The 10275-nt window shown below is 53.7% G+C and overlaps 1 protein-coding gene across 1 annotated transcript in view; it reads left to right on the forward strand.

Annotated features, from left to right (window-relative positions):
- LOC103770817 (dynamin-binding protein-like) overlaps positions 1–7922 on the forward strand; it is a gene marked incomplete at its 3' end in the record, with an annotated part of 9253 nt that extends 1331 nt beyond the window's left edge. The window contains exons 2-6 of the mRNA XM_008938094.1: positions 1204–1326; positions 1881–2531; positions 2985–3815; positions 6645–6890; positions 7602–7922. Coding sequence (XP_008936342.1) covers positions 1204–1326; positions 1881–2531; positions 2985–3815; positions 6645–6890; positions 7602–7922 — 2172 coding nt within the window. The remainder of the gene's footprint in view (positions 1–1203; positions 1327–1880; positions 2532–2984; positions 3816–6644; positions 6891–7601) is intronic.
- Positions 7923–10275: the final 2353 nt, after the last annotated feature.

Raw genomic sequence — 10275 nt, forward strand, 5'->3', positions numbered from 1 at the left:
TGTTGTAGTTGCCTGCCCAGTTTTCTAAGCTAAAGTTGTAGGGAATTAAAAAAATCTTTTGAATAGAAGCTGTGGATGTGCTGCAGCCTACCAATAATAATGGTCAGTACTCTGTGGGGAATAATTAATATAGTTCCATGACTTCCTTTCTAACAGCATTAGGTTGTTTGCATGTACATAGCAGCAAACTAAGGCGTGCAAAAAAAGGTAGAGTTGGTTAAAACTGTGAAGGAGGCCAGTGAGGCTGGCAGCCTGTGGGCTGCTAGTTGCACCTAAGGTTAATGACAGCAGATGCCAAACTGCCTAAACCCAGTGCAAAGTTCTGAGTGTTTAGGATATAGTGTCTCCAGGTTTTATTGGAGAACATGGGCGCCATACTGGGTCATCAAGAGTGAATGCTGGAAGTACTACTAGCCCATACTCCATCAGACCTCCTTGCCACAAATTACAAAAGATAGGAAAGACATTTGTAGTGGCCTTTACAATGGATTGTACCACGTCCTGTGCTCCAGAGACAGAAAGTAGTAGCTGAGTGGTATCTTGTGGCAAACAAGTGTGCGCTGCTCTGTCTCGCTGTGGCCTCTTCATAATAGGTGGGCATTCAGCAATGGGTGCTATGGTGAAATAGGTGCACAGAGGTGCTGAAGTGGGGCAGGTCCCTGGAGCCTCAGCAGTGCTCAAGCTGTGACCGAGCCTGTGACTCACAGATGTGGCCATCCCGAGTGCGGTGGGCTGAATTCTGCTCTGAGGCCGTGCAGGGGCCAAGCCTTACAGAGTGGGGAGCACCAGGTGGATGTGCCCAGTCACAAGACACTGGTCTCACGATCCAGCACTACTGGATCTCTCAGTTCTCATCAGGGCTCTGAGCTGGGAAGCAAGCAATGAAAGCAGAGAAAACCTAGTATGTCTGTTCCCAGAAACTCCACGCTGATGGCACAGCCCCAGTAATGAACTCAGCCTGTTGGTTGCCTGGAGTGAGCCGAGGGCACAAAGCTCTTTTTTCTCTCTTAGCTCTTAAGCATTTAAAACCTCAGGAATTCTTGACTCCCAAACTCATTCCACCATGCTATTGAAGCACCCAGGGTAGCTGATTATTTTCCTTTACCAAGAGATTAATAGATCCTAGAATCTGGATAGGAAGGTGGAGGGAGTGGTGGTGGGCTACAGGAAAGACTCATTACTGACAACTGTTTCTCATTTTAGGGCAGTTTCCTAGCAGCTTTGTGGAACCTGTGGATATTCCCCCTCTGAAGCAGGGAGAGAAGCTGTTTGTTTGTACCAGTGACTTCACATCTCAAGAGCCAGGGAGCTTGTCATTGCAGAGAGGTAATCTCCATTCCCTTCCCTTGCTTTGCATCTCATAGCCCTCACTTGTTCTTCCAGAAGCATGAACCCAGTCACAGCATCCTGCCTAGAGTGGCAGTGGAGACAGGGAATCTCCTGATACCTCATAACATAGATCATGTCAATTCCACCATGGACCTTTGGGCTTCTGCCACTCATACTGGGGTTTCTCATGATCTGTCATTACTCGTGAAACTCCAAAATTTGGAGTCATCTGATCCTAGTAAACATACATCTGCCTTTTAACTGCCCTCCAGTCCCCAAATCTTAGACATGCATTTGGGGGAGAAATCAAAGCTTTGATGCACCTTTATGGTTTTGCAGACAAAACTGCGTATCTTCGATACATGTGCGTGAGGCTGCCGCTGCTTCGTGCCTTCCCCCTCTCTGTCCTCTGGTGCATCCCCAGCCTGCTCTGGGCCCTGTGCAGACTGCCAGGCCTTACCCACAGCCAGGAGGGACACGAGGAGGCAGGAATAAGCAGTGGGAAGCAATCATGAGGGCAGTTTTGAACTGGTGTATCTCATTCCCTGCAGGAGACTTGGTGGTCCTGGGGGGGTCCCTGGCCTCCAGCTGGCTCCAGGGCCGAAGCAGCTGGGGTTCCAAGGGCTTCTTCCCCTCATCATGTGTGCGGGAGCTGTGCCTTTCAGTCCGGAGCCGTCAGCTGTCCCAGACCGCTCTCCTGGAGGTGCCTGCCTACTCACTGGGCCAAGCCCGGGCCCTGATGGACCTGTCTGCTCAGCTGGAGGAGGAACTGGACTTCAGGGAAGGGGATGTGATCAACATTGTTGGTGTCTCTGAGCCTGGCTGGTTTGAAGGCGAACTCAGGGGCCGCAGGGGCATCTTCCCAGAGGGTTTTGTGGAACTGCTTACTCCTCTTCGAGCATCAGGAACCTCAGTGGATCCAGAGCCCACAGGGACCTGTGACACCAATGGAACAGTGGAGATGCCCCCCAAGGAGGAGGAGCCAGGGAGTACTTACGGTGTTGCCCTCTATCAATTCCAAGCCTTGGAGTCCAAGGAACTGGATTTTGAAGTGGGTGACAGGATTCGGATCATAGGCATTCTAGAGGATGGATGGCTGGAGGGGGAGCTGAGGGGGAAATGTGGCATCTTTCCACACAGATTTGTGAAGCTGGAAGCCTCTGAGTCTTGCAGGGAAAAGGCAGGTGCTGGGGATCCCCAAGGTGGGGGCAGCTGTGGAGTGACTATCCATCAAGACCCAGGAAGCACCTGCTCTGAAGCTCTTCCTTTGCCAGGGAAAGATGGAAGGGAAAAGGAGGGTGGCTCAGCTGAGTGTCTTGAGCCTGACACCATTTTGTCTCGCAAGGCAGGGGGGTCAGAGGGTCCTCTTGGCACTGACTTGAGACAGCATCAGACCTTTCCCAGCACAGGACACCAAGGGCCATGTCCCACAGACACAGCGGACTCCCTCCCCTTTGACCGCACAAAGACAGTCAATGGCTTTCTCCCCTCTGCTCAGCTGCCTCCCCAGCGGGGCAACAGGCCTGGCCAGGCAGGTGAGCTGGAGCCTGGGGGGACTGTTTCAGCCTCGCCAGGAAACTCAGAAACTCACACCCTACCAGAGCATGATGGAGACAGTCTCAATGTGCCTCCACAGTCTCCCTGCTCCTCCCCAGATCCTTGCAGGGGCCAGGCAATTTCTTCTAACAGCTGGGCAGCATCCGAGCCCCAGGAGAGCCAGAGCAGTGCCCAGGACCTGGATGGTTGGGTGGACAATCAACAGAAGTCCAAACCTTGTTCCACCAGCCTGGGAGGTGCCCAGGTGGGCCTGGACACATGGGCTGGGAGCTGGGGGGAATGCTGCCCACTCACAGCGCAGGGGGACGGCTGCACGGACCTTGATTCCAAACTGACAGAGCAGCTGGCACAGTTTGAGAAGAGTCTGTCAAGTACTGGCACTGAGCAGGACAAGGTCTCCCGCCACTTCTCTATCTTGGACTACAGCTCTGAGAAGGACATTGTCCGTGGGTCTCCTGAGTGTGCCCCCCACGCCAGGCAGCCAGAGAGGAGGAAGGCCCTGAGGCCACCCCCTCCTCGGCCCAGCAGCCTTGCCGCTAACCACGTGCACACACTGGGTGGCCAGATGCCCAAAGGCAGGTCTCTGTCCTTCTCAGTCAAGCCCTCCCGGCCTGCGCCCCGGCCTCCAGCAAGCAGCCAGCGGAAAAATGCGTTCCCTGCACAGCTTCAGCCCAGTGCCCTGGAGCAGCGTGTGGAGGAGAGACATGAAGACTTGACACCGGCAGGATCAGCTTCCCCCCGCTCCATTCTGCTGAAGAGGATTGGAGAGGTGGAGAGAGATCTGGAGGCTTACAGCAAGACCCGTGCTGAGCTAAGCCTGCTGCTGGAGGAGCAGCAGGATGAGCTGGTGCGAGTGGAGACCCTGGAAAACCTTGATTTCTGTGACTCCAACATCGAGAGCCTCAGCACAGAGCTTCAGGAGCTAAGAGGTGAGTCCGCAGTGGCATGGGATGGAGGTGCTTCAGGGGGACAGCTGGCCTCTGCTGCATACAGGCACTGTTGGAGCCAGTCTTTTATTTCCTTCTTTAATTCCCAGTTGTGGTCATTTTGTATGTTGCAGTACAGATCATCATGATTTTGCCTCAGAGAACCACAGTGTCATTCTCTGGACATCCCTGGCCTTCCCCACTCCCTTTACCTTCCAACTCTTCCATCTCCTCTTCCAGCCCCACCGTACATCCAGAGCCCTCATCGATCTGTTCCCAGTGTGCCCTTGCTCCCAAGGAAAGCCACAGCTGCTGCAGGTTCAACCTCCCTGCCTCATCCCCTCTTAGCTGTAGAGGAGTGAGCAGCAGCTTCAGAGTGGCTTTGCTGGTGGTCCTGCAGTTGAGATTTGAATTGATGTCTGTGGCGTGACTGCCCTCAGCTTGTCAGAGTGATAGGGTTCCTGTGGTTTCTGCTTTGGCAGGGATATAAACCTGCAGGGGCTTGTCCCTCAAATCAGAGGGGATGCACAGAAGGATGCTGAACCTGTCCCAGGAGTGGAGAGGATTAGCAGGCAAAAAGTAAAGCCTGCCCCATGTTTCTGCCATCCATGGAGTCCAGAATTTCAGGACAGAAAAATGATGCTCAAGTGTCAGTAACAGCAACAAAAAGATGCAAATTGCCACAGGTCTGTAGCAAAAAAAGTTGACTTTTCTCCTTGCAGCTTGGAAAAGTTACTTAGGGAGAAGAAATTTGCCGTTTATATCAGCACAAGATGCCATATAAAGATCATCGCTGTTAGTTACGTTATACTTGATATTACAGTAGACAAAGTGGAAAGACAGAATCATGTACCTCTCCCACAGTCTATTCCTCAGCTTCTCCAAGGAGTTCTGACACTGCAGTACTGTTAACGAAACCCACAATGTTCAGGAAATGTGGGCACTGCATGCTGGAGGTGGAGTGAAATGCCAGCTCCTGCCTGAGGATTACTCACTCTGACTTCATTGGCTCCATCCTCCCACTGCTTAATCAGTGCTGGGGAGGCCAGGCACTTTGCTGCAGGATCGTGCCTGATGCAGAGCACATGGGAATGAAGGCTGATAGGGGTGTGCCAGGGATACGGGGTGACAAACAGCCTCCACGTCAGCGGCGTGCGAGAGGGATGCTTGGGAGGAGGCTTAGAGGATTTGAGGCTAGATTGAATAACTTGAAGGTAGGAAGAGAAAAATCAAGGCTGGATCTCAAGGGAAATTTTCTGATGGGATGGATCTTGCTGGAAAATGTCTCCTACAGTTCCAGTGCTTCCTGACAGAGGACAGATCCTGCAGAACCTGTGCCCTGCTGATTACTGGAACTGGAAGTTTTAGGCAGGAACTAGCGCACCATCCTGAGACATCCTACGTATCAGGTTATCCCCTTGGTAGTCTAAGGGGATTTTTCACCTCTTCAAGAGACCTGAGGATTTAGAAGTAGCCTCTCTGATCCTATGATAAAGATGCACCCTACCCAAGCCTGTCGCTTCCCTCCTGCCACATCTGAGTGTGGCCAGAGAGCACGTCTCAGGCTCACTAGCCCAGCTGTAGTGCAGCGGGCTAGCTCAGTAGTGCGGAGTTGCATCCGCTCAGCAAAACGTGTTTGCACCATGCCTCAGGCATGGCCTCTGCCTTGCCACCGTTAGGGGCTCATGGAGGCGCACTGCAGGGAGAAAAGCTTTCCCTAAGCATTGACCAAAAAACAAATTAGGGCTGGCATCATCTTGGGAGACCCTAGTCCCTTGATGTGTCCTTTGGGAAGCCAAAGGAAGAGCAGAAAGTATGTGATTTTCTGAAATGCAGGTTTAAATCTGCAGGTTGCTTCTTTAGTACATCTTGCATGCACGCTGGGAGTTCACTAATCACCAGGCTTGGGCAGGATTAGTGCTTGCCCTCCTGCAGGTGGAGTAGGAGGGTCCATTCATTTTGGTTTTGTCTTCTACTAGCTGAGAGCATTGGCTGTGCATACCTAACAAGTGTTGCAAGAACCTGATGTGTGGATGGGCAGGTGGATGGATGACATTCACCAACTCTCCTGTTTTCTGTCTAGGGTGTGTTGTGGTCATCTTTTTTTTCCCATAGGAGCTCCTGTGTTTGGCATGGAAAAAAATGGGATTATTTTGTGGCCTGCAGTGAGAGGTGTTATTAGAGTGCATGTTTCTGTAGCCCCCTGGAAACGTGTATTATCTGTTGGCACTGGACTCTGTAACACAGGTAGTCTCTTCAATCCCATTCCTATCAGCAAGGGAACCAGCAGTTCACCCTGGAGCAGGGCACTGTGTAGGCACTGCTCGGGGGTGCTCTGCCACGCAGGTTGCTGCTCTTCTCCAGCTCCTCCCAGGACCTGTGGGTGAGGGTTGGAAAAAGGATGGGCTCAGCATCAGGTTTGAGTGAGGGGCAGCCTGAAGTTTTCCCCAGTGAAATGTGGAGCAGTCCAGCCGCTGCTAGATGCTGAGCCTCCATGCCGGCAGGAGGGTGAAGGCAGTGGCAGGAGATCTGGTATGCCGTCTCTGGTTTGTGGCTTCCCACGGTCTCACACAGTCTGTTTCCCTTCCCTGAGGACGTTGTTCTTAGAGCAGGGCCTCTGCATGCTCCAGTGCCCTCCTTTTCCCTGCCTCCGAGAGGCCTTCGGAGAGGCTTTGGCAAAGCTGCGGAGCCGGTTTGGGCGGTGAGAGCCTGCCCTGCCCCAGCCTCCCTCCTCGGGGCTGGTTACTGATTACTTTGGGCAGCAGGTGGAGGAGACCAGGGCTGGCAGTGATTGGGCCCGCGCCTCTCTGTACCCTTGCTGGCTGGTTTCAGGAAGCGACGCCTGCGTTTCACTTGGGACGGGAGCGCTGGAGCGGAGGAGCGGCGTCAGCCCGGGCTTGGACTCGGGGAGCAGGGAGTCAGCACCTGCACCGCACCCCAGCAGGACTATGTGCACGTATCCTGGGACGAAACACAGTGTGGGGGATCCGAGGCAAGGCCCGCGGTACCTCGGCTGGGAATGTGAGGACTGTTGTGCTGTGCGGAGAGGGGACGTGGCTGGCGTGGCCGTGCCGCACGGTGAGGCTCACTGCGATGACAGACCCAAGGAGAGGAGGCAGTCCCCAGGCTGCCAGGGAGCAGACAGCAGCTGGGACAGTTACAGGAGAGGGGAAGGCACCTCTGTGGACCGATGGAGCATGAATGGAGATTGTGGAGGTTTTTGGAAGAGAGATACCCAGTACACAGGCTGCAGGAGAGCAGATGGTGCTTGGGAAGGCAAAAGCAAGGATACAGAAGGTAGAAACTATAGGGTGTATGAGAGGGAGGGTGCGCCATACAGAGACTGCAGGTCTGAGATAAGAGAAGGGCGGTACAGAGAGGACAGAGTACCTCAGCAGTATAGGGAGGGGGGAAGGCAGCATGGAGAGCTTAGAGGTCCTGGAGACTACAGGGAGCGGGTAAGGTGGTATCAGGAGGACAGGTATCTTGGGGACTACAGTGAGGATGAAAGATGTTATGGGAAAAAGGAAAGGTGGTATAGGCAGGAAAGGGACTCTGGGGATTATAGGAAGGAGAGAAGGCCGCATAGAGAGGATGGAAGCTATCAAGTACGTAGGGAAGGGGAAAAATGGTATGGAGAGGATGGAGGCTCTGGGGCATATAGAGAGCAGGAGAGGCAGTATATAGGCAGCTGGTGTCAAGAAGACCTGGAGCAGCACAGGCAGCCCAAATCCTGTGTTGTGGACCACAACAATCTGGACAGAGATTGTGAAGCCTCTGCATTTGCAGACTGCTCATCAGAAGATGGTAGAGCGAGCCCGGGGTCAGGCACCTGCTACACACAGTCCAAGATGCAGGACATGGAATATGATGGCTGTGGGGAGCTGGAAGGAGAAGTCCCAGGTCCCCAAATGACAGCCAGGAGCAGTGGCCAAGCAGAGCGCTCGAGGGTACGCACGGGCCGGCCGGACTGGAGCCAGGTCTGGGAGCAGGAGGCTGAGGAAGAAAACAGGGTGGGCTCCATGCTGCAGCGAAACAGCTTCTACAGACGGACGGCTCCCAGTGCCCTGCGGCACTCAGAGTTTGTGCAGACCAGGAAGGAGAAGCGAGGTACGTGGGGAATTGCTGGGCAGTTGTCTGGCGTGTGCCTTCGCCCAGCCCTGGCACTTGGCAGCACCGGGACTCTGCCACAGGCGGGTGGTCAGCACAGACGGGCTCTCATGGGAAACCCTGGGGCTTGCTGAAATGGGCATCATCATCACCCCTCTGTACAGTCAGCTACATGTCCTGCAAGGGCTTTTGTCCCCATTTCATGAGGCCCAGGAGGGAGGAAAGCCCAGGTGGCACAAACACGTGGCTTACTGCTGTCCTTTTGATTGCTTCTCCATCTGTGGCCCAAGCATTTTGAGTACACCCTAAAACCTATGGTCCTGAGTTTTCTACTCTCTGCTCTCTCGGGGCCCTGAAGAGGTTTTCAATAGGGGAAGGGGCGAGGTATTTGGGTTACTCCCACTGCCTGTTTTACTTTCACAACACGTCATTAACAGATTCTGTGTATAGGAACCAGTTCCTGACCCTGTGGAGGGCGAGTATGGCAGCAGCTCGTGGGCAGCACAAAGCAGGAAATGGTGGAAGTTATTGTAGCACTCAGACATATGTGGAGGGCAAGTACTTGAAGTTGCCTGATTAGACATGAGGAGGACACCGGGGCACCTGCACGTCAGGAGGCTGCCGAAGGTGGGAATGGTGCCTCCTGCATCACCAGCCCCTCGGTGCCACAGTGGCCCCTTCCCTGTGCTGCAGCAGTTCAGTGTCCTGGATCCCCGAGCTGTCCCTGCATTTCCAGTCCCATCAACCACTCCCTGGAGTTGGAGAGATATCAAAGGTGGAGGGCTCAGGCTGTCTTGGCATGGGCAGAATTGTCCCGTTGTTGCTATGGCTGAGACAGAGTCAGCTGCAGACGGCTTTGTGGGGCTTGGTGCCTTGTTTCAAGAACTGGTGTGTGTTGAGGAAGGGGCAGCAAGGTGGTAGGGTCTGGGCAGAGGGACTAGAGGAGCCCTTCTTGGTGGACTGGCCTCCCTGTTGAGCAGCTGTGCGTCTGAAAACCTGTGTGCCCCTGCACTCCTTCTGCCAGCATCTGTCTCAAGTACCTGTGTGGGAACTCCCTGTGGAGGGGGATTAAGCTGCAGAGGATAACAGCACCGCTGCAGAGCTGGAGGCTGTGGCTGCCTGTCGGATTAAACGGCATGAAATCTGTCCTCTGGAGGCATTTGAAGCAGGCTCCACCGGCGCTCTCAGGCCACGCTGGTAGGGTGGGACTTTGCTCAGCTGCGTCCCCAGGGTGAGGGAAGGGAGAGGCCTTGCAGTGCCAGGACGTCCAAAGGGCAGCAGAGAAGCTAGGAGGAGGAGGAGGAGGAAGCAGGAGCAGAGCAGGGAGGCAAACAGCCCACAGAGCCTTGCAGGGAGGAGCAGTGCTGGCCTGGCCAGCGTCTGCCTGCGCTGCAGGGACAGACTGCAATGTCGAGCTGGAGCCATTGCTCCTCTGATGTTAGATTTGACTCTGTGCACACGCACACTTGAGCTGGGAAAGAATCTTGGTTTAGTTTCCCTGCTGTGACAGGCTCAGGAGCAGAGGAGTGGCTGTGGGAGGTCTGGAGCAGGATGCCCTCACCATCAGGGTTGTATCCCATAACAGGAAAGGGAAGAGGAAGGCTCCTAGTGTTTTATAACACTGTCCATCCCATGGCCCATTGCTGGCTGAAATTCCCTGTTGCTGTGCTGGGACACAGTCCTACACCAGGAACAGCCCTCCTTGGAGAATGTGTTTTGCTGTTACACCTGCCTCAATGTAGTTCCTGGCCAGCACCAGCACCTCTTTGCTGCCTCAGTGTAAGACCTCACCGGCATCTGGGAGCCTCCCCAGAAGTCCTTCCATCACGCTTGGCAGCAGGCACCTCCTGCCCAGCTGGTAGGAAAAAGTCAGCTCTGTTTTTTTCTGTCTGTGTATGCTCCAGGCACCTTTTCCTCTCCCAGGTTCCTCCTCTTGTACTCAGAGTAACAGAATTTAGGACTTGAAAGTCCTGGTAGAGATGACATGGCCTGATCATTTCCGTACATAGGGTTATTACACTTCTTACAGATTTCTCTGCAGTGCAGCCTGGTTGCAGCTATTTGGCCAGAGCATTTCTTCTGGCATGAGGTTCAGATGTGTCTGCTTGCCACATCAACAGGTGAACCCACCTGTCATAGCTTTGCTGCTTAGTCACCATCACTCTTACACGGGTTGCATGCTAATGTGTTGCATCTCAGCTCTGAACTCAAACATTTTTCTGCCAGGTTAGAGCTTTTTAACTGATGGTATTTTCTTCTCAGGCAGGTACTGTAATTAAGTAATTTTTCAGTCTTCAGTTCTTTGTAGTAAGTACTCTTAAAACACTCCTAACAAAGACTGACAGGAAGAGCG

The sequence above is a fragment of the Merops nubicus genome, unplaced genomic scaffold (genome assembly GCF_000691845.1).
Source record: "Merops nubicus isolate BGI_N331 unplaced genomic scaffold, ASM69184v1 scaffold45593, whole genome shotgun sequence".
NCBI lineage: Eukaryota > Metazoa > Chordata > Aves > Coraciiformes > Meropidae > Merops > Merops nubicus.